Here is a 25,578-nt window from a genome sequence, read left to right as displayed (position 1 = left end):
ATTCAAATGCCATTTTTTTATTTTATTTCTTGCCAAAAAACCTAATTTACCAACATGGTCCATAGTGCAATTTTGATATCCGCATGTTTTTACCCATAACACAGTATTTTTCCCAGAGTTATAGCACAACTGCTGGAACACACTGCACTAAGTTGCACTTATTGTAGGTGTACGCAGGTTGCCAGTCGCTCCCAAGTTGCAATGAATGCAATTTCTACTGTGTGCGGTATTGTTAATAACACTATTAGCATCTGATTCACTTGGTGCAAGCCAGTAGCATCTACTGACCCACTGCACATTATCCAAATTAACATTTACCACTAATAGAACTGGCTGCTTATATTATGAGAATTATAAGAATTTACTATAAGAATTAATCGTGAATTCTAAGGAACTGCATGTATTGTTTTGAAAGAAAAAAGGTTGATTCAGGCAAATGGGTGGGGGGTAGTTTGGACCTTTAAACTGTGTTATTGAATACAGATGTGAGGTGTGTGTGCCATTGTCACAAGTCATTGGTCATCCTAAGGTTTGACAGCTGCAGCTCTGTCATGGTAATGGAGGACTGGAAGAGAATTCTGGAGCCATTATACAAAGTTCTATGTTTTCGAGCTACACACAGATGTTTTATTGGGCTATAAATGGCTATTGTGTATCTATCCTGTCTCCTGGTGGGATTCACATTTAGTGGAGGGATGGGGTTAAACAAAGATCCACCTCCTCCCAGAATGCAAATTCACACTGCAAGTACTGTAGTTGTGTAACAGACATATATCCCTTTAACTGTAGTATGACCCAAGGATAAGTATGCTGCATTGAGTTAACAACTCCCATCATCCTTAGCCAGCTACATTTAATAGCAGCATAACCTGCAAATCCATTGTAGCTTGCCTAGCCATTGTGTGCCTGGTTAAACTAATATTACTCTCCTCCAGGTAAAGCTTTGGATAAAGTGTTAGGGCACGTGGGAGCTAATTACCAGCATGGGAAATGTTTGTGATGAATTGTCCTCCAAGCGCTGACAGGCTGATAGGACGCAGTATGCACACTCAGTATCTCTGGCAGTAACTCACTAAAGAATTATGCTGATTTAATTTCATTTATTTGCTGCAGAAACCTTCCAAGGACATCTTTTTGATTAAATTGATCAGGCCACATGAATATTTATAGGTATTTTTGTAAAAGCCATGTCATGAAAGCGACCCCCCTCTGCGAATTCTATATGACATTTCTGGCTCAGCTCAGTCCTGGAATGAGGTCACTGCAATTATATGTATCACAAAAGGATTGAATTAAAGAAGTACTTTATGTGATGCCGATAGGGGGCTATTTCCCCTGCTTCTCACATTTGTGACCATTTTTTGGCTATATACTTATTATTTGAATGACAAGATCACTAAGTATGATCCATGTTGGCGGTTCTTTGTCTATTTGGCTAAGCTCAATATGTGATCAAGTTGCAGATAGAATCAAGTAGTGACTCATTAATTGCTCATCATGCAGCGTAATGACCTTTATGCAGTTGTTATTCAGATAGTTGGATACAGCAGGAAACCATACATGTGGCCAGCCATATGGTAATGGCTATAGCATACGAATGGCTATACACATGTATGGCCACATTCCATTGTTCCAATGCCTTTATTTTATTAAGTCTACTGACAGGCAGTTATTTCTAAAAATGGCAGGGCTGCAAAGGACTAAGCAGGACAAGGTGTGATCCTGGTATTTCCCTTGTGTGTTTTGTTCCCCTGCATTGAGCGATAAATCACTATCGCAATAGAACGCTGCAAGTCACCAAATGTGTCCTTACCCTTAATCCAAGAAAAAATCACATTATGATGATGATGATGATTATTTCCCAGTGAATTAGGGCAATGACACAGGTTGTTCTGGTGCAGCAATGGGATATGTATATAAAATAGTTTCTTTCTTAGTGCATTGTATATAGATTTAATACACAACGCATTATTGAAGGGAAGAGGCAACAGTTCTGACCATAGAACTGTACTTGTTCTCAGTATTGTTGCATCCGCACACACACAATCAGAGTGAGAATAATGTAAACAACATTTTTATTGGTTGCTGTGGGTTGCGCAGCTTTGTGAATTTCAAAGCAGTTAAGCTTACAGCTACTTCAGTTTGATTTAGTTGCATGCAGTTGGACTGAGTCAGATCCATATTCATTGTTGCTCCACTCCAGTCCTAAAATTTCAGGATATCCCTATGTGAGCACTGGCTTATTTATTAGCACATGAGTCATTCTGGCAGGCCCACCTGCTCTCATGTGAAGATATAATAGCAACCTGGAATTTGAGTAGGGCTGGAGTTGGAAACAAGTGAAAAACATAAAAGATGTTAGATGAAAAATGTAGTGTATTACTAGATATTTAATAAAAATAAAGACTGAAAGTGGATGACATACTTTATATAAGGGCTGCATAAACACATACAGGGTGTCACGCTATAACTGGGATGTCGGGGAAAGTTGTCCTATTTACATTGTGGCTTCCATGAGCACCGTTGGAATGGAGCACAGCTAGTATTTTAATCTATATGGGCATAAGATGTGAGTAGGGTTGTGCACAGGACCGGTAGTTGGACCAGATGTAGCTTGAATTAATGTTTTTATGATTTCAGAAACTCTGAGCAAAATAGTGTTAGTGTGAAATTAACTGAATAAGATGCAAAGGCCTGGCCACCAGTGCCAATGTAGTACGCCACTGACAAATTCAGGTTCGCTTAAACTCTCTAAAGGGAGGTGGCACAGGTAGAAGAAGCCCTGAAGCTTTGCCAGCATACTGAAACTGGTAGGAGATAGCCGGTCTGACACATGAATTTATTGCTTCTTTTAAAAGGGAAAGCTCATATTTCCATGGCACACGCCTGGGTCAGTAAGGCAGTATGGCACAACTGTGTGTTTGGAATACCTTCATCTCTTCATAGGCCTTCAAAGCCTGGCAATAGGATGTAATTTATGTGCTGTCTGCAGTGCTGCAATCCAGGCCCACTAATAAAAGAATATTGTCACTTAAGGGCATTATATTGTGTCTCTTCCCATGGCTGTGCAGGGAAAAGAGTGCACAATAACAGCCATATAGAATTGTGTGTTGGCCCCATTCATTTCTGACGCATTTTGTTTTTCTATGGAAGATTTGGTTCAGTGTGTGCTCCCCACCCCTGGGGCTGGTAGAAGTCACAGGCATTGCACATTGGCCCTTGGCTGATCCACATTGTACTTTTTCTGAATTGGACAGTGAGCTGTAGAAGAGCTGCATTTGCTTCATGGATCAGCTGCTTTTTTGTAGCAGTTAGGGATCTGGGGAAGGATTGGAGGAAAGGCAAATGTCACTGAAGCAATGCAGGCATGTGATCAGCGAGTGTGCCATGGATATGCTGTTATAGAGCCTTTTGTGCTGTGTTTTTTCCCTGCTGGGTGTAACCATTAAAAATGTATAATAGTCCCGTATGTTGATAGCTAATGCTTGGCAGAGTGTGGGAGTGACCTCCTGCACATCGGTCACGCAAGGCTATGCCTTCTTCCCTCCTGCGGACTGGGCTCCCTACACTGACTGTCTCATCCAGCGGAACGGCTGAGCAGCCATGAAAGAAAACAATCAGTGCTAATGCAGAACAGGCAGATGTTTGTACCATTGCATCAGGATTGGCAGATGTGTGTCACTGACAGGCTATGTCATTCCATAACCCTTTCAGGGCCATGTTCCCTACATAATGCCCTTGCATACCCCATGTCCAGTTACCGATTTGAGATGGATTTTTGTAGCATGAACAAAACCTGCTGCAGAATCAACATCACATCGCCAAAACCTATCCCCAGGCATCTTTGCTGAAAAATACCCTATCATCTCCCTAGCAGTTTAGGTACTACTTATGCAAAATGTGAATAGTGAATCATTTATCATGTTGTAATGCACAGCACAATCACTAGTGTGAACCATCCTATAGACTTCAGTATTGCCTGTTTTTCAGTCGAGCTGTTGCTTTACCGTACTTTAAAGGAGCCCCTGTCTGTAATGCATAATAGAGAAATATAAATTCTGAGGGCAGTTTAGCTGAATACCAGAATTTGCTGTCAGAAGGGTGAGAGCAAGTCTGAGAAAAGTAACTTTTCCCCCTCAGAGAACCCACTTGCTTCATACACACCAATGGTTCAGAGGAAGTGCAGCTGCACCACAGTATAGAGCCTCTGAGTGTACAACACACATACACTGTAGCACTGAGGCTCCTATCTTTCTAGCTACATGGTTACAGACACTTTACTCATAACTGTACTGTCCATGCTTAGCTACTATCCGGTCTCCTCTTTACAATTCAGCTTTCCTATACAAACAAATAGCAGCAAGTCAGTATCCCCAGGCTGCAGGCAGGGAGCTGTTTGTGTCCTGTGACAGACAAGTGCACAGGGCCTCATTTCCTTGGCTCACACACTGTTGTTTTCCAGGCCCCTTTCCCTGAATACACCACCCCCAAATCCCTAGTGCCAAAATCTTTGGTTCTTGATCATAACTCCCTTACCTCATCTGGACACCCACTTCCTTCCTCCAGCCCCCCCTCCTCTCTCTCTCTCTCTCTCTCTCTCTCTCTCTCAAGCACGCTCTCTCTATCACTCGTTCCCCGGGTTTTATTTTTCCTCTGCGTTTTGTTTCAGTGTAGTTCTTTTTTATTTCTTTGTGTTTGTTCTTACTCAGACTCCTTACCTCATTACTTTCTCCATGGATGCCGTGACCGGATTTCCTTGAAAAGGCATTTCTCTCCCCCAGCTCTATTGTACTATCAGAACAAAAGACTGAGAAAAAGGGAAAACATAACAATATACATACGAATTGAAGTGTCCTTAAAGGGGTAATACAGCTTATGTAGAAAAGCATTAAGGGGCACAAAAATGTACCCCTTAGAATAGGGGCACAAAAATGCACCCCTTAGGATAGGGGCACAAAAATGCACTCCTTAGCATAGGGGCACAAAAATTCACCTCTTAGGATAGGGGCACAAAAATGCACTCCTTAGCATAGGGGCACAAAAATTCACCTCTTAGGATAGGGGCACAAAAATGCACCCCTTAGGATAGGGGCACAAAAATGCACCCCTTAGGATAGGGGCACAAAAATGCACTCCTTAGGATAGGGGCACAAAAATGCACCCCTTAGCATAGGGGCACAAAAATGCACTCCTTAGGATAGGGACACATGAACCAGATCATCTGCTTTCCTCTGCATGTGTTTTTTACGCAGATGGAGGAAAATGGATTTTCTGTCATTTGCTTCTTCTTGTAGCTGACGGACACAGCGTCTTCTTGTGTGGAGCTACACAGCACACATATTGGAACCAAACTGCATACATAAGCATATCCACACTGATATCCACACTGACTGTAATTCGAATAACCCTTCACCTGTGTTGATAAAACTAGCATTGGTATATGAGCTTTTTCTATTGTTTACTTGCTGATAGAGAGGCATGGGTTTAACAAGAATTTTATGAATATAGATCATTTGACACGTTGCTATGTATTTTATTTCATTTTATATTTAAAGCTAACTGAAACTAAGGAAACAGCTGCACAATGTGTGTTGCAATGGCAGTAATGGGGTTAAGGGTGGAAGAGAATGGTTTGCCTCTGGGGGTCTGTGTTTTGGCTATAATCTTCCTCGCATGAATCTGACCTCCTCCAATCCCCTCCTACTCTTGTGTTCGGACTCCATGTCCACTTCCCAGCATCCTTCATTCTCATGGGCTCCCAGTTCTGACATCATGCGGAAAGTATGCTCACATCTTCTACTGAGATTACAATTGAAAAAAAAAAAATAATAAAGTACTAATCTAGTAGGACGCCCACTTGCATCCAGCAGAGCCCACCATCCCATCCAAAGCAAGTGCATAAAACCACAGTCCTACTGATAGACTAAGCAGGTGGCTACCAACTGTTACTGAACTACAACTCCCAGAATCCTGTAATAACCAAAATTGTTCTAGTTCAGCAGAATATAGAGAAACAAATTGCAGATTCCTGGCCTAAAATAGGGTGATGTTACAGGAAGCAGTCATATGGGGAAGCAGGGGTTTTTGCAGAGAAATAGTATATTAAGTAATGATAGGGATCTGAAGCAGTCAGGGCCAATAAAAAGAGGACAGTTAGGCTTATATTGAGCAGCAATGGGACTCGTGGAGACTGTTGGAAGCACTCATTTTCAGTCTCTTTGAGAGTAAAACATAGACAAAATATCCATTGTGTAACAATTGCGGTATATATTACAGAGATGACTAATCTGCAGATCTCCAGTTAATGCTGAACTGCAGTTCAGACATAATTTACTATATGCATGGCAGGATGCAGTTGAAAAAAACAGGCACAAACATCCATGTTTTTTCAGACTGCACCCTTACACCATACCTACCACCTGACTGTTGCAGGAGTTAGGTACAGGACTGCTTTGCACCCTAATGCACTTTGGATTGGTTACATAGCAGATAACTAGTAGATAAGCCCCATATAATGGGGGTTTATCTGTTATCTGCTAAGTAACCTGTGCCTTTTCTCCTTTGAATGGCTGCCCCTATGGCTATACAGCAGCTTACTTATATAAACTATAGCAGTCCTTCTGAGGCAAACACACCAGTTGTAGCAATGCAGGGCAACAGTAAATTATATTGTAATTACTTTTAAACACTTTCACTTTTTGGTGTTACTGTTCCTTTAATCTGACACAAGATGTGGACCTCAGAAGCCATAGCCCCAGGTAAGTACAAGGGCCCTAAGGCCAGGGGCACACACAGTGGATTTCCTCTGCCTGCATTGTTTTACCCAAACAGAGGAACGCAGATCTGCTGTCATGCGCTCCTTTCTGTAGTACCACTGACAGGCACGGTATCATCCTGTTTGGAGCTACACAGAGCTGATATTGCCGTACAAACATGAAAGTATGCAGTTTTGCACCAGTATCTGCCTCGTGTAGCATCACACAAGCCAACACTGTGTCTATCGATCGATCTATAGGAAGGTGCACATAACAGCAGATCCACGTTATACACAGAGGCAGTAATTGGATGATCTGCTTTGTGTGCTCCCTACCCTAAGTGGTGCATTTGTGTGCCTCATGATGGTTTCACACTTGTGCTTGGGGCAGTGGTAATTGTGCCCACTTATATCTGTCGGGGATGCTGTTTGCAAGTTGGACATAGCATAACATATGAATTTATGTTTAATGGGCCTGAGCAGAGAAGGAAACTTCATTACCAGGGGACCTTTAAAACGCTGTTCCTGTGCAGAATAAAGCCATATTACTAGAAAAACTGATATGAGTTTTAGAAGGGCTATTTATCAGTAGAGCCTCTTAAGATGCTTTATCGCTACATTATTATGGATATAATGGGTATCCTTGGTTTGCTCTTTCTATATCACATACATATTGTATTGACTGACAAACTTCCTCAAGTACAAACGCCTTGTGACATGTCTGTGATCCTCTTCCCACTCACTTACCTTATTCTCGCTATCAGCTTTCTAGCCTCTTCTGTAATAATAACTAGAATTTGCTGCTCGCTCAGAAATCATGGAAACCAACCAAAAAGTTATTTATAGCTCCCTGAGTCTCCTGGGGACCAGGCCAATTTAGCCTCTCAGTGAAAATAGTTGAGGCGGGGGGGGGGGGGGGGGTTCTTCTCAAATCTCTGAGCATTTCCCTGAGTATGTAGGCCAGAGGCAGAATGTCGCTCTAATTACAAAGTGGCTGCGCATCTTCAGCTTCCTCCTGCACAGCCTGCACCGCACAGTGACACTTTGCTCTACTCTATTTCTGCTATTAGAAATTTCCTATAAAACAGCGGGTTGAACCTAACCCTAATTAAATCCACTCATTTTAACTTGTATGTTTTTAAGAGAAGTTAAAGGTATGGTATGTGCCCTGGTGCAAGCTACACAGTATAAACAATATAGTGTTCCATTAACAGAACCAAAATAAATCATTAAGATTATTTATTTTTTAGAATGAAAATGTTTATATTTTTTATTGCTTTTTTACATTGTTTTATTTATTATAAAATATATATATTTTTAATGTTATTTTTACATGTGACATGGCCAATTAACTACCCATTCCTATTAGCTGAACATACAGCCTAGCCTTCACATAGAAGGAACTAGCATGATATTCACATGATGAATGGCCCTATGAATAGGGCCAGGCTTCGTACTGAGTAATAAAATGGGTTTCTCTAATGTCTGAGAGCTGTGTTGTACAATAAGGCCCAACAAGTATTCTGTCATGGGGGTCTTATAGTCTTGGGGTCCTAGGTTTTTTTATCTGCAAGGAGTTCTCCCTGTGTCTGCATGTGTTTCCTCCCACACTCCAAACACATACAGGTAGGTGAATTGGCTTCTTATAAAATTGGTCATAATGTATGTATGTGATAGGAACCCTAGATTTTAAGATCCACTGGGGCAGGGAATGATTGAATAATTGATGACTAAATGAGTGTATATGATGTATAGTCTAGTACTGGTAAATATGTCAGCAGTATATAAATAATAATGATAACAATTAATATTCCTATTGAAAAAATCCTCTAGATGTAATCCTAAAATAACATCCTAAGATTATTAAATATTTATTTATTTTGTAAAAGAGTATAATTTCCTTTTGAGAATCGTATCTCATTATGTTAGGGAGGCAATAAAGTTGTAGGCTACTAAGAGCCTAACCAGCACTGGGGAAAGTAGGAAACAAATCACTGCTGTGTGGGTACACGTTTTACCCCTTTTTGATGTTTTTCTTTTAAATGTGAATTTAAACAGAAAGTGCTTCATAATAATGAGTAGAAGAGAGTTTTATAGTGCAGGAAGATGAGATAAAAGGTTTTGAGATGTAAGAAATCTGTTGAGGTTGAAGGTGAAATGATGGGGCGTCTATTAGTCCTTCCTTAGATATAACTCAGAAATAAAAGCTGTGATGTCTGGAACACTCTAAGAAGTATTCTCATGTCTGGCCATGAAACACTTCATAACCTCTTATTGAGTTAAGATGCTCCAAGAAGCCAACATGGTTGTCAGCATCTAAAAAAATTGCTCATGAAAGGATAACTGATCATCACCACATCTACTTTAGCCCAATGGCAGGCAATAAACTTGAAATGAACTACCCATTTGTAGACTCCTGAGACTCCACAGAAAAATCAGATCTCCAAATCCTTCTCCAGAATTCTGTGCCTGACTGGGAAGTAGGACAGAATGTAGGGCACTTCTAATCTGAGAGGATAGGCTTGCAGAGAGGAGCTGAAAGACAGTAGGGGGGACATAACAGATGGAAGCTAGAGAAATTCAGTCAGTAAGGTTAGGCTTAGTGGAAAGTGCACTCTTGTTTATCAGCACAAGAGCTTGACCAATCTTGTGTTATATGTTATATACAGGAAAAGGCAGACCAAAGGCCATATCTTGTTAATTTGAGCACTAAAGTTGCTTCACAGGGAAATTTCCTAATGGCCTTCCGAAGTGGCCACCACTGCTTCTGCCTGTGGACAATGTCCTAAAGTCATTCCTGCTTTAACTATGAATTGTTGTGGTTTCCAGTGCCATGGACCTTACTGCCTAAACTATGAATTGTAGCGACCTTTACAACGTCTGTGTGTTTTAGGCAGAAGCAACACAAAATCAGTTTTTATTATGGGGTGCTCTGTATCGAAATAGGGGATGGCATTTCTATACTGGCCAGTGCATTGGGACAGCAGAGAAATGTCATCTACATGCATACACATACTTTAAAAACAACCAATGGGTTTTTAGGGTTATACTTTAAGAACAACAAATAAGTTCTGTGGGTAATACTTCAAGAGCAACCAATAGGTGCTAGGGGTAATACTTTCTAATAGTTTAGGAACAACCAGAGAGTGCTGATGGTAATACTTCGAGAACAACCAGTGAGTGCTGAGGGTAATACTTTGAGAACAGCCAATAGGTGCTGAGGGTAATACTTCAAGGTAAAACAAATGGCCGACAAGAGGGACAACACTGTCCATCTTAATCCTAGGTCTCCAAACTGTGGGGTAAAATATATAAATTTAGACGAAGCATTAAAGCCAGTCAGGTTGCGATTTAGTGTGGATGCTTATTTGCATTTCCGGACTCTCGTGGAATTATAGACATGGAACTGTTATGACAATATTTTATATGTCTGTAACATAAACATGATCTAACGAAGATTGGCTGGCACCCAGGAAATCTGAAGACCACTTGTCTCCTGTTTAACGTACAAGCAGGGATGGTGTGGAGGGGGGTTAATTTAAAATCCCTTTTGTATTGTTGTCGGTCAGCTGTATAGAGTTACCATTAGTAGGGGCCTTGTGAATCCTAATGGAAAGGTTTCTTAAATTAGCACATGTGACATTATATCTGTAACGAATTCACTGCACAATCTGCCACCACACAGTGCACCTCACGAAGGGAAGCAGCAGTTTATATCATTAATATATCTCAGTACATTACTGACACAGAACAGTAAAAACCAGCATAATGACACAAAGTGAAAAATGCTTTTCGCCAATGTTTTCCCTTATCCCCTATTCATATCATTAACTACAATATGTACGTCATGGAGTTCAGATCTGTGCCCCTGATCTTCTCTTACAAGAGCCCTTCCTTACAAGGAAGCCCTTCCCAGTTGTGCCCAGATTACATAGCATGCTGCACTGAAATACACAATGACACCTATTTCTGGGCTGTTCTGCTTTGATAAATGAATCCCAGGGATTCTGCTGAGCCAGAATCCACCCAAGAGCAGCAGTTTCAACCTCTTAAAGACCCACCATACATTACAGTGTGTAGGACCTGTATGTAAGATGTGCCCTAGTTTTACATGCTTCTAGTTTACACAATCCTTGGACTGCAAATTATGTGATTTCAGAGATGGCATCATGGCACTGCAGCACAAAATGCGCCCACAGCAGGCCTTATCGCAGGTACTAGCACAGCTCGGGGGCTTCGGTGCTAGAGGAGTTAAAGCTAAGACAATCTAATTGCGATGTTTCATTAGAAGAGCGTCTCAGCCGCTCCAAGCTTTTGTGTTTTATTAATTGGAAAATTGATCTGGTTAAACCCTAGGGAGGGATTCAAGCACTTACCCACAAAGTGCTCTGCTCAACCACTGCTTAGGGCTGCGTAACCTTACTGCACTTCTTGTGTGCACAACCAATTTGTTTTATCCTACAGCAGCTGTTCTGATGCAAGATAGGCACCAGCTACAGATTACCTTGCTCACATTGCTCTGGATTTCTATTTAATGCAGTCAAATAAATATGAATATATATGGAGAAGCCTTTATTCATGAATAGTGTGTGCATTGATTTTCATGAGAAATGGGTGTGTCCACATGTGCCAAATGCTTCATTTAAGCCTGCTGCACCTGGCTGCATAGTTTTGGGACACGTAGAATGGAACAAATCACAAGCAGGGCTGGTAGGCAGGTCAAATGCTGATGCCAGGTTTCAGTGCAATTAACGCATTTTTCAGGGATGAGGTAAAGTGGTAGTGCCATTACATAGAATTCACCTAGAATAGGCAGCGGCTAATGCAATATCTTTAGTTTGGGCTGGCCTCATGTATTTCATAAATATTGTCATTCAGGATACAAAAGGGAACACCACCCATTTATTTTTCGTTTTGCACCATGAAAGAAAATGTAATTTCATTCAACCTTTCAATTTAAGTTAATTAAACTACTTTATTTGTAAATGTAATTATGATTGAAGATAGTATTGGTCCCTTACTGAACTGCTGTTTCTGACACAATGAAGTAAATCCCAGTTCCCACAATGCCTTGCATGTTTCTTCACAGGTCTGTTAATCAGCTAGCTCCTGCTACATGGTTTCAAGAATCAGAACCGGTACTACAAATAAGAGGAATGGATAAATATTCCATTCTGTATCAATTATGTTTCTTAATATAACCAATGATAATTATGCACTTTGGAAAGTTGCTTATACAGGTATGGGATCTGTTATCCGGAAACCAGTTATCCAGAAAGTTCCCAATCACACGGAGACCATCTCCCATGGACTTTATTATAAGCAAATAATTCTAATTCTTAAAAATGATTTTCTTTTTGTCTGTAATAATAAAACAGTAGCTTGTACTTTATCTCAACTAAGGAATAAATAATCCCTATTGGAGGCAAAACAAGCCTATTTGGTTTAATTCTTTTTTAAATTTTTTTTTAGATCTGTGAGTAAACCTTGTTAAATATGATTAGAATGAAAGATCTCTATGTATACACCAGTAAGGCAGTACTAGTTACTTCTGGGATAAACTGTTTGGCCTCAAAGAAGCCTTGAAATGATTCCATCCTAGGGTTACATATACAGCTATTTTGTTCCGATACAGGAAATATCCTTCTCTCTAATTAATTTTAAAAAGTGTATGTCAAAGTAAATGAAGGGATCAGAGGTCAGTCAGGGCCTATTTTCCCACCACAGATGGGCTGAAAAATGAGTAAATGCCTGGCTGAGGCCTGTGCCATGGAGATAAGGAGCAGCCCCATATTTTAATAGCTGTGATGATTGCTTAGGAAAGAACAGCTGCCTCTCCTCTCTCTGCAGCTTTAACTAAGGCCCCTGAAACTCCCCATGCTCTTACATTCCTTTGCTGGCTACAGAACCTACAAATATAGGATAGAACAGCCAGAACAGCACGCTAACCCCCCAATTCAGTCAAGGAGCTCCCATCAATCATGTCTGATGAGCCCATTACATATCTTGCCAGTGCAGGGTCATTAGTTTCATTATCTCCTGGATAGGATGGATGCTTAGCCTATCCCCGCTAGAAGTGGGGAAAAAGAAACTCTGATGAAAAGATTCTTAGAGTAAGGTTACGCTAAGACAAAAATCAGTTTGCCCCCTAGAGTAGGCAGACAACATCTGCAGAATTCAGCACAAATTTCAGTTCCACTTTTTCACTTGTTGCTGGCAAAATTGCTGGAATTCATTTGGTATATTTGCTATATATGCTCTAAGAGCATATGTAGCACATAGGGGCCCATCAAAACAGGTCCTACCAGTCTACAAGTCATTGCTTCCGAAACTGCACTTTTCACACTTTGCGTTGAGTCGTAAATGAGCCCTTATTGTCTCAGTGCAGCATTACATATTGACCATCCCCTACAGTACACAGACTTTTGCCAATAGCTATATAACATTGTAGCCTAGTTTTTTTTGTAGTCACCATTTCCCTAACTCATTGCTGCCTGCAAACCCAGTTCTCTGGATTGTATGCATGGTTGTGCAATCCAACCAGGGGCCCGCATCTATAGGCTCAATAGAGCATGTCACTAAGGGTTGCTTCCCTCTGCTGCTGGAAAATGGTATCAGCAATGACCTGTCACAGTATCTTTGTGCCTGTGTATATGTGCCTAAAAAGATCTGATTTTGCAAAACACCATATATGATAAAGGTCCCGGTTGAGGACCGAAACGTCGATCTAAATAAAATAAGTATCTCTTTTTGATGAAATTTTCCTGGTGTGCATCAGCATTTTTTACATATTTACATTGTTTTTCTGATTTGCACCCAGGTTGTAATCCCCATAAGTGTGTGCCTCAGCCTTTTTCTATATATATATATATATATATATATATATATATATATATATATATATATATATATAGAAAACATCCAGAAGCCGCACTCACAGGTCTTAAGTTGAGAAAACGAAATCTTTATTGCCAGGAGAGTGAACTAACGTTTCGGCTGTTACACCAGCCTTTGTCAAAGTTTGACAAACTCTGGTGTAACAGCCGAAACGTTAGTTCACTCTCCTGGCAATAAAGATTTCGTTTTCTCAACTTAAGACCTGTGAGTGCGGCTTCTGGATGTTTTCTGTTTATGCTGATTGAACACTGCACCCAGGCAACTAAAGCGGGTATTTCGTGAGTGCCGGCAGTCTCCTTTCTCGTTATATATATATATATATATATAAAGGCTGAGGCACACACTTATATATATATCAGATCAAAACAATTCAGTATATATACATATATGGTATCCAAACCTCCCCATACTCACTCCGGCCGGTGCTGCTGTTATTCACATGCATTACTTTCTTTCTTTATGGCATTTAATTAGCATTGGGCTTTTGAAGTTAGGTACTGTACTGTGACCTAAATAGGCACATGAGTGGTGTTCTGGAGAATATTTAGGCTTGCCCATTCCGTATTCATGGATTTGCCAAGACCATAAATTGCCTGCCGCAATGTTTGTATAGGGCCCAGTCACCTCTTGAACCCCTTGCCTAAAGATAAACACCCACACATATTCCATAGATTTAAAATCAAGTTCTCTCCTCCAAATCGAGGTTGCTTAGTACCGTGTAGCATTTCTTCTCAGGTTAGAAGACTACCAGTCTACTCTAGGAGCCTGACCTAATTTCTAGGAACCAGAGGGGAGGTGCCTGTGTATAAATCTATATAAAATGTCACAAGCAGTTAGGAGACGTGGCTACCTGGCTCCTGGGAATAGAACAGTCCTGTCTCGCTAACTCTGCTTTCCTTTGATATCGTCCTTCATTTTGTATGACAGGAAAAAAAACCTTTTGCCTCAGTGTAAAATTATTCAGTTGCTCTAATTTCTTTTTCCGTCTCACTACCATAGACGGGACAGATAAGTGGCTTAGCTACCAGAGGTACAGGGGTTCTGACTGCATCTCGGAGGACCTGAGAGAGCCCTGTCAGCACAAAGAATTAGAGCTTTCATCATTAAAATAAAAAAAAATATATATATATATTTCAACAGGAAAATCCCAAGACACTGTGCCACATACAGGGGGTGAGGGTTATAGGCAGATAGAGGGGATAGATTAAAATAAACTAGTGGGGACCTATAAACCATTTTCCTAGTCAATTAAATTGAGCATCCCCGCTCCATTGGAGACATAAAATGTAACCCACTGACCCACTAACTGCCCAATTATTTATCCATGTTAAACACACACTGAAGTCATTGCGTCAATCTCAATTGATTTGCAGCAGATACACACAAATGAGACACAGTGCTGTTACTTTGTACTACTTTACTGAAGATAGGGACGCCCATTACCATTTTGTGCCTCCTGTAATAATGAGTTTAAAAGCTTAGGTACATTTTCTTGAATATTGAATGAATTTGGTACTGTTTCTAAAAGTCTGCTATTAATGTGGTGGCAGGTTCAGACATTTGTATTACTGCACTTTTATTTAATAATATTTTTTTTTATACAGGGGGAACATTATACACAATTATCTTGTGTGATACAGTAGATTATGCCTGACTGGCTTGGTTTTGTATCACTTACCCTGCTGTCTCTTGTTTTTTAAGTTGGTTATATCAATATGTATATTGGCCCTATAGCCCATTGTTCTATAGCCACGTTTTGTTCATAGCGCCAGGAATCCACTATACATATACTGTACTGTCCATTATCACTATAACAAATGTGATAATTATCATTATCAGATTTATTATCTAGAATGCATGGGAGCAAGGCACTAAAATATATTTGAACATTAAGGATTATTTTGCCATTCATGCCAGCTTGGTCAACACTGAGTGCAATTAGGGTTGCCACCTATCGTTTATAGGCCTGACTGATAATGATGCTCAGGGAAGTAACAGAGATCTGTCTTTGGGACTGTCTAACAGAGGCTGCAACTAAATATATCTGAAACTAACTTTAGGCAGTGCCACTGTACCTACTGAACATTCTCTGGCTTTCCCAACAACTGCCCCTAATTTGATGAAATATCTAGCAGTGGTTAGTGACCCTGGTCTCCCAAACTGACCAGCTGCGCTGAAAGATAATAAACAAATGCCCCTTTGTTTAAAAAGTCATTTGTGTTTTCTCCCACTTGATAAGCTAGAGGTCATTGGAAGGGCTACAGACAACACAGTTGTGCCCATTTAGCATGGCCTGTACAGTAGTCATGTTACTGGAGACCTACTTATAGATAAAGATCCATGGATTCACTAGACTAGCCTGTAGAAGAAATCTCCAGAAAAAGTAAACTCTTGTCATGCTATGAATGTCAGCTGGGTGAGGGTCAGCCTTCCTAGTATGGTAAAAATGGCCTTGTCATATGATTATAGGTTTACCAGATAAATGCCACCAATCACAGCTACCGGTTACTACCAAATCCAATGTGAGTCTAATCTTTGTACAGAGGAATGTGTTTGTAAAGCTATGTCTATAACACATTTTTCTTTCCCCTTTTATTATAGAGCCCATTCTCATTTTATAGTAGGTTCCTGTTTAATAATAAAATATTAACTTGTACTTGATGGTAACTAAGCTACAGTAATCTACTATTACTGGCAAAACGATCCTTTTATACGCCGGAAAATACGGTACTTAGCAGCCTTGAGGTATGGTGATCCAAATTATGGTAAAATCCATTATCTGGAAAACCCCCAGATGACCAAAATTCCAGATCATTAAGTATTCTAATGCTAATAATGGGATTTGTAACTGTAATGTTTTTCATTTACTGTGATTAATTAAAATGCTTTAAAATAACCAAGGCTTTTCTAGATACACAGTATTTATTTTTTATGATGATTTATACAAAATATATTTGGAGGCTTTTTTTTTATTGTCCTTCTTATTTTCATTAGGATTAGCTTGCTTACTGGAACCATTTGAATATAGCCATGATAAGCATGGATCAAATATATCCACTGGCTCCCTCTATTGGTAAATAAATAACATTACCTTGCAATAACTGCAGATAGGAATTTATTGAGAAGAAAAAGAAATACAAAATAGATGGAGTTAAGATCAAAAGATCAGCTGTTTTGTGTTAAATGTACGTTAGGTATTGGCAGAGTTAACATTCAATCTTAATCCCAAAGCTGAATTAACCTTAAGGGCTGTTGGACTGCCCTTTGTGTTTTGCTGTAATCAAGAGATTTGTTACCCAGAACACGCTGCATGGATAAATTCATCTTTCATAAGCCATTAATATATATCACAACAGCTTCCCTTAATCCATGTCCCTGCTTTTATGGTTAGTCAATGCTTAATCCTACAGCCCCCCTTTTCCCCCCTTGGATCTGGGATTAGGGAGTCATTTGGCAGATTATAACAGCGGGGAGGTAAAAGCAAAAGGGGTTTAAACCACAGAACTTTAACTCCAAGAATGCACAGAAAAAGCTCTTTAACCCCTAAAATGCTGATTTCTAAAAGCAAAATATGTAATATCTCACCAGCACACCCTGTCCTCTCCGATACTGTGCTGAGTATGTATGAAGGATGGCCTGCATTAGAACATACAAACACAACAGATCATATGCAAGTGGGATAAAATCCATTTTTTGAGCGTATTTTCTTTTGTAACCAGTCGGCATGTATCATTTACTGGTCAGCTGTATGACAGCAAGCATCTCATTGATTGCTATAGCTTACTAGATCCAGTAATAACTTTGAGAAATCACCGTTTTTTTTTTTAAAAAAAATCATCAGTAAATAGAGCTTCTCCAGCAGAATCCTGCAATATCTTTTTTTTTAAAAGCACAAACATATTTTTTATATTTAATTTTGAAATTTCACATGGGGCTAGCCATATTCTTCATTTCCCATGGTGCCACACAGGGTGCCGGGGATGCTGGGGCTCCTGGCGGGGTACAGCAGTGAGGGGGAAAGGGCCTGGAACTTTGCTTGGCACCCCCCCCCCCCCCACCGTTGCGCCCTAGACAGATGCCTCTTCTGCCTACCCCTAGTTCCGGCCCTGGCCACAGCCATGTGACCTGTTCTCTGATAAACTTCATTCACACTTTACTGCTGGGCTGCAAGTTGGAGTGATATCACCCCCCTCCCAGCAGCCGATTGGCAGAACAATGGGAAGGGAGCAAGATAGCAGCTCCCTGCATAAAATGACAATATTTGTAGGAAGGCACCTCACAGTAAACCAGTGGTAACTGATCAGTGTGAGCATTCATATATATTAAGTATTCTCCACTCACTCCTCTAACATCATGGCGCTGAACCAATAATAACTAGAAACAAAGACAACCTCATGGCAACTGCCTGATCTGCTGTGTTTCTCCAAACTGCCACTTTTCTTTGAAGGGGCCACTAGGGATACACAGTTTGTTGTACATTCTATAGAGACCAATTTGTTCTTTAGTTTTTTCCCTACTAGAAATGGGCCTTTAAACTTTATGCACTTACAGACCTTAGAGATCCGATTAGGATATTAGATCCAGTGAATTACCAAAAGCAAACTTTTAGTTTTACATTGGTTGGCTGGCCTGCGACAAATACTGTTTTCACTCAGTGACAGTCACACACCAGCAATTATCCACTCCAAACAATTAGCACATTCTATTCCCTGTTATATATTGCAGTTAGGAAGTTCACGGTTATAGTAATTGAGGTTAAAGAGGTATTGATGATTAACGTTTAGTTTTTTTTTTTCTTTTTTTAAGGCATGTATTCACATAATAAACTGCAACATAATTCTGCTACTCACATTAGTTGTCCTCTGGGATCACATGGACCACACATGATAAAGGCTTCAATATATTACAAGCCTAGCAATTTGCTCTTACCCTTACCTGCCTTTTGTTGTTCCATCTCACTTTAAATATCTGCCATTGGTAAAAATTAATCTGGTCTCTCTATATATATATATATATAGTTACATATTTAATTTGGGTTGAGAGGACTGTCCATTAAACAGACATGCATATACATTCACTTACCTACGCAAAACTAACTATAGCCGTGAAGATTTTGCCAGATGAAGAAGACAGTCAAGCCCCTCTTAAAGACATTAAAGCAATCTGCTATCACTTTTACCAGCAGGAAATTCTTCATCTTCACTACCCACAGTGTAGAACCATTTGCATTGCTTTAAGTGACAATTCTATTTCTCTAGTATAAGGCTAATGGCACATGTGCTGTTTCCCTTATCAGGGCATTGTCAGTAGCACTTATAGAAATGGCATCTGCCTGTGACACCTCACACAGAGTGGATTTTGGCCCAGGAATTCTTACTTGAGGGTTTTCAGGCAGATATTCTACATGTTAGTGCTACTGACCACAGAGCAAAAAACAGAAGAGAAAACGTCAAATGCACAATTAGCCTAAAGAGGTGACCTCTTTTCCTCCCATTAACTGTTTATAATGTCCTCTAACAAATTTGCAAAGAGTAACTATGAACCCTCCATACAAAACAATGCCAACATCTATCTGTTCTTCCATCTAAAAATTCTCCCATTGGGTAGTGGCCATGTTACACACCATCTGATCAATGGCAACTTATGAACCTGGTGGTTAATGGCAGCTTATTAATGTTAAGGAAAACATTCAGTATATAAAATGAAATAATATAATTACAAATATGGTTTTAGGCATCTCAGCTCTGCACATGACCTTGGCACAACTCGTAGAAGGTGGTTCTGAACATTTAGCATCACCTTCTCTCCAACCACAGCATGTCATGCCCTGTTGTCAGTAATTCTGCAATTTGGAAAGAGCTTAAAACTGAATGTTTTTGAAGCTTTTCTCAAGCACATTATATTGTCACCCTTCTGAGGAAGATGAAGGATCTTGCTGTTCCTTCCAGACACTGATGAAGCTAAAAGCTTTTGAACACGACAAAAAATATCCCAGAGTTTGTTGATTTATGATTTTTCATTTTTATTACCAATGGTAACCATAGCCCTGGCAGTGCGGCTGGCGCACCGATCACTTTGTGGAAGCGAAAAGCACTTAAACAGAATCCTATAATTCCTTTTCCACTGGCACATTATTCTCAAGGAAAGAATGTTGATTGTTTCTGTAAGTTTCATCGGCCAAATGTCTTAAAAATAATATCTCAAAATCCATTCATTGGGCATTGTTGTGGCCTCTAGAGTTAGCTTGACCCAGCTTTTCCATTTTTCTGCAGCAAAAATGACTGCTAATAATGTCATTAATTTTCAGGAAAGCAAGAGGTGTGGTAGAGTTAATATACAGCAACCCAATACAGCAAAAGTGCTTAAAAATACAGAAATCTTCCAAGTGCGTTCTCACATCTGGTTTAAAGTGCTTAGTGGGTACAAGAGCAGCAATATCCTGCACAATAAAGCACAAAAATAGGATACTCTGTAACAACCTTACTTGTCATAAACTGCTTTGTGTTAAGTTGTAGAGCAAACCATGTCTGCAGGCCCTGTAGGTTATGGTTTCTACTAAATCATACCATATTGTTTAACTAGTAGGCCAGGAAATGAGAAGAATGTTTATTCCTACAGTTCTCATTAGGTTACATAATATAGAGACAAGGCATTGGTGAGCAAGCAAAGATTTTCCTGCAGGTTGGGAAACAAATATGGGTCCTCATGTTGCTTAGATTGGGCCCCAAAGGCAACCTGTTGTACAGGGCAATTTCTTCCTACAGCAGTAGTAGTTCAGATGCAATTGTATAGCAAATCTAGTGCCCTGAGGCTAAATCCCAGACTTAATATGGATCAGTTTACAAAAAAAGGTCACTGGTTTAATTTGTGTATGTTTTTTTTATGAAATGAGCATAGAGATTGACTGGAACTCTCCAACTTAATGCCTTTCTTCAGGAACCACAGAGCGGGTCTGTCTGATTCAAGGCACCGTCGAAGCCCTCAATGCCGTCCATGGGTTCATCGCAGAGAAAATACGAGAGATGCCACAAAATGTGGCCAAGACTGAGCCCGTCAGCATCCTGCAGCCGCAAACCACAGTCAACCCTGACCGAATCAAACAGGTTTGTGTGACCTCCATCAGTGGTCATAGAGCCTCAGGGAAAGTCTGCGTATGTTACTGTTAATAACTTTATAATGCCAAGCCCAACTCAGAGCAGGGAATTGTATACACCCTGATTTTTTTTGGTGCAATCCTAGTCTATATTAGAGCCACTGGCATGTCTGTTTTTATAGTCAGCAAACCAGTCTACAAATTCTGGCAAAATCAGACAGACTGCTAGCAGTAGTGCCAACCTATAATTCAGACTGCAAGTCAGTTTCTTTTGATAAGGCCCTGTGCATCATATTTATCAGGACTTCAAGAGCAATATTGCCCATTATTTGTAATGTTATGTAACTGTAAAAGCCCTTTTCCTATAGAAAAATGTTCTGATATGGAAAACAGACTAATTTGCTTCTTTTGAACCGAGGCTCCTATATTGTGTGACCATACACAGGTTCCACTTAATGTGAAATAGTGGGGTATCCTATACATTGCCTGTGACAGGATTAAGGTTTCCCCTTGCGTGATAAATATATGTAATTTTCCTTGTAATGTGGGCTATTACCAGGATTGTATTTGATTTTGTTTCTTTTGTTTTTTGTTTTTTGTTTTTTTATATTTTCCCACTGAAACCTGTTTTATTTTCTGTCACTAATCCAAACTCATCCATCCTCCTCTCCACCTTTGCTGTTCCCAGGAATGCTTTTCTCCTTTATTTTAACCTATTTTCCCACTTTTTGGTTAAAACCTCTTCAGTGCCAGAGAGGTCTGCTGATTTATATTTGACCTGCGGTCCGCTTCTGGCAGTGAAAGAGTGAATAAATTTCTCAAGCTGACTGGATACTGCTTCTGACCCTGCTTTGTTCTGCAGACATTGTCATCATTACCACCAGCCACCAAGTCCTCTCCATCTGACCCCATGACCATCTCCAGAGCCAGCCAGGTACTGTACCATTCTCCATGTGCCATGTTACTTCACATAGGGCAGTGAAGCTTCATCAACATGCCAGGGGTCTTCCTCACTGGAGGGGGTGGGATAGAAGCCTGAACATAGATTCACTTAGATGTGCCTTTGATGGACAGTATTTACATAGACAATATGCATGCACTAAATTCAAATATGCCCTCAAAGAAAATTCTCTTTTTAATTTAGTTAAAGGGCGTATGTGTGTGTTATGGTTGTGGTGGTGTTGGGGGGGGGGGGGGTGTTGAAATATATAAAAGAAAAGTTTGAAGTGTAGAAAATATGTATTTATAGAAAAATAAAACCTTTTTTTTAATGCAGAACTCTATGATGATACATTTCTGAGAATTGCTTTTAATTATTAACTAATAAAGACTCCCTAACTCTCTTGTTAGCTGGTGTCAGAGATTTCTGTTACAGCCCTGGCGCTTAAAAGCATCCTGGTGCTAAAATGTAATATAAGGTTGTTGGACCCATGAGATGCACTGACACTTTCAGAGATGCCAACTACATCATGAGGGTGATAATGATTAACTCCGGGCATTTTTCGGACCTTATTTCATCTTAATTTAGAGAGAAAAGGAATTATGGCTACATGCAGGAAAGGATATTGTTCCTCTCTGTGAGGATAGCACTAGTAAAACCCCACTTTCCCATAGCCATTATGCAACAGTAGATTAGATGTAAGATGGTGACTGAAAGTTGCACTGTACAGCCAGACATATAGCCAATCTACAATTAGATGCTAATTGAGGTGAGAAGAAAATACAGCTACCAACTAAGGGCTCTGGTACACGGGGAGATTAGTCGCCCGCGAGCAGGGAGTTTTGCCGCGGGCGACTAATCTCCCCGTGTACCAGAGCCCTTAGGTCACGTGTGATCAAGCCAGCACTTAAAAGTATATTTAAAAGGACACAATAATGAGCAGTTATGGGTTTTGAAAACAGTATATGTTATGCATGACTTTTCTTAAGTAAAGCCATGTTACTACTCGTGCTGAATAATCTATTAATCTATTTAAACCTATTAAATATGTTTTCCCTGAGCATTTGTATATAAACAAAGGGCAAAAAGAAAAAATTGGTTGTGCTATCCAAGATAGAGTCTATAGTAACTTGGAGTGCATATTCCTAAAAGCTGTGGCTTCCGGCTATAGCGATATTAAGTGCAAAATACAAAAAAGGAAGTCACTCACGATTCAAAACTGCCTCCATGAAGGTTTATTGGAGTAACCAGTGAGAAGGATACACCTACTGAATGCTTTTTGTATTTTGCACTTAATATATAAACAAAGGGGCTGTTAATCCTAATTTAAAAGTGTTACATCTTCCCTTTAAATATATATTATGCCCACCTTTATGTGCCTTTGCCAGTACAAAGCTATGTATAATGGAAGAGGAGTTTTATGGCATTGTGGGTGGGGAAGCTTTGCATTTTCAGTACAAACCGTTCAAAGGGAATTTCTAGCAGGCCGAGCTTTATATAAACGCACAAAGAGAGAAAATGCATAGAAAGCAGAGAAATCTGAAAGCTTTCACACCAAGGAGCAATTCTGTCTGCCAGTACACCTCCCCCAATATACTGCTTCTTCCCTGTACAAAGGCAAGGTCCCGTGGGCTGAAATTAGGTCACCCTATTCCAGAGCTGGAGGTCAAGGAAATCACCCACAATACATAAACCATTACTTCAGACTTCTGGGAATTTACAGGGATGCCCAATTGTAAATACAAGGTACTATATAAGATAAAAATGGAAAGACTGTCAGGCCATTTTTATGTAGGAAGCAATTTACAGCTACTGCTGTTCTCTGTTTCACATGAGCTTTTTCTGCTCATTTCTCCACATAAAGAAAATATGCACTCTAAAATAAATCAGGGATATTGTGTATGTGGTAACCTGTAAAGTGCAAAACAAGGGTGCAAAGTGCACATGTTGCCCCATTGGTTGTACCCTGAGGAACCACACTCCTAGAATGAAGCAAAAAAAAAAAAGCTGTACTTTCCTGCTTGTGGCAGAGCTGTATTCAGAGGGACCTCGGTGTTAGCTGCTCATCCATTGAAATGCCCTTAAGATTATGCATCATTCAGTGAGCTTGTTGGACTGTTCATGAGGCCAAAACAAAGATCTGCCCTTCTAATATCTGTCTGGGGATCTGGTAGATATCTGTCAGGCAGGTAGGGCTCCTCATATGGTCTGCTCCTAATGCTTGGGCATAGGACCCTTCAGTTGCCAGGTTATTGGATAAATCAAAAGATTCCCAATAATATACCATATATACGTATAGTAACTCACTAGCATATGGGAGGGCCCAGATGCACTTCACTGAGCCTACAGCATAGACTTACTCACAGGCACCAATACCTATGAGTAAGTGCTATCTGTAACTTGATATAACAAGACTGCATTGGAGTTAGAGTGCCTCCCAATCATTTTATTTAGGTGATTGGATGAGCCCATTTTTGCCCACCACCTGGATGGCAAAACAAGGCAAAGATATGCTTGATAATTGACCTTGCTGCAGGAAAAATCTTAGTTTACAAGTAGTTACAGTCAGGCTTCTGAAATTTATTTATGCCATGAAACCCCTGCTTATCTTTACTACTAAACACAGTATATTCTTAATTACTATAATTACTATTTTCTAGTCTTGTATATATATGTGTGTATGAGGGTATCGACTCACTGGGACTTGGTGCAAAAAGAAAAAAGTTTTATTAAGAAAAATCCAACATTTTGAGCACAAACAGAGCTCTTCTTCACTTCTTCAGGGACAAACCCTGTTTGTGCTCAAAACTTTGAATTTTTCTTAATAAATTCAAAGCTTTTTTGCCCCAAGTGCTAGTGAGCACACCTGGGCAGGGTTCTACTACATTTCGTTAGGTTGTGCTCCTCTCTGCCTCCTGTCCCGTATATAAATATATATATATATATATATACTGTACCTTGTACTTGACAGTTACTACACCAGCTCAAATTCATGTTGGCGTCAAAAGAAATGTTCTAAATAGCTTTAAGACATGCTCCATATTACAGAAGGACCACATATATGGAAACTGCAGGCACAATGCATTCCAGGTTATAGATCCTAAACCTGCATTTTCATTTTTTTTTTTGTTATGTAGCCCTCCCGTTTGTATTTATATTGCTGTTGGCTTGCTGGTAATATTTCTCTTAACAAGCAGGCAGAACAGTATGTACCTCTACAGCTATGAAACACACTGAACCCCTCAATAGACAGTTGGGTTATTAATTTCAAAAGCACAAACTGAAGGTAGGAATAGTGAGGCATAGTGCATAAAGCACAGGCAGATGGCAACAGTAGGGCAAGTGTTCCTGGTAACTGTTTATATGGGTTTTGCCCAGCAAGAGTTCAGCAGTATATTCGAAAGCCATAGGCTGGACAGTGCTACTTTACATAAATGTTGGTACCCCTAAAGCCTGTTTTGCTCTAGACCCCACCACAAGGACCTTCTCATATATTCTACATGAGATCAACATTGCACCATTTGAGATTGTAGACAGGACTGTTTGTTTTTTCTTTTCTACAGCTTTTAACATATTTTTGTACTTGGCAATGTATGTTCACATTAGTATAGCCCTGCATGTAGCACAGCTATTTCCCTGAACCAACCTCCTCACATTGAGGGGACAACTGATAACCAGGCAAAGCTAATTAGATCAATCATTTCATTACAATTTTTCATTACAGTCAATTACACTCAGTGCTCTTTGGTCCTGCCAGTGATTTTGTAATTTATGGGTGTTCTTCTGCCTGCAAGCGACTGTCAGGAGCAGTTATCAGTGCCACCAGCTCCCACCCTGTTGAATGGGGTGGAGGGTGACAATCAACATTTAACTCTTTATAAAAACTTACATTTA

The 25,578-nt window shown here is 40.0% G+C and overlaps 1 protein-coding gene across 6 annotated transcripts in view; it reads left to right on the top strand.

Annotated features, from left to right (window-relative positions):
- The window catches only part of nova1 (neuro-oncological ventral antigen 1), a 57,295-nt gene that overhangs the window by 22,820 nt on the left and 8,897 nt on the right, over nt 1–25,578 (top strand). For 4 of the 6 annotated variants that reach the window (XM_031906845.1, XM_031906846.1, XM_012967886.3 and 1 more), the window contains 2 exon segments: nt 20,588–20,754; nt 21,607–21,678. In XM_031906845.1, the coding sequence (XP_031762705.1) occupies nt 20,588–20,754; nt 21,607–21,678 (239 nt within the window). 6 annotated transcript variants of the gene reach the window in all.

The sequence above is a fragment of the Xenopus tropicalis genome, chromosome 8 (genome assembly GCF_000004195.4).
Source record: "Xenopus tropicalis strain Nigerian chromosome 8, UCB_Xtro_10.0, whole genome shotgun sequence".
NCBI classification, from domain to species: domain Eukaryota; kingdom Metazoa; phylum Chordata; class Amphibia; order Anura; family Pipidae; genus Xenopus; species Xenopus tropicalis.
The sequence above is the reverse complement of the archived record's forward strand: the minus strand, read 5'-3'. Positions and strand labels throughout refer to the sequence as shown.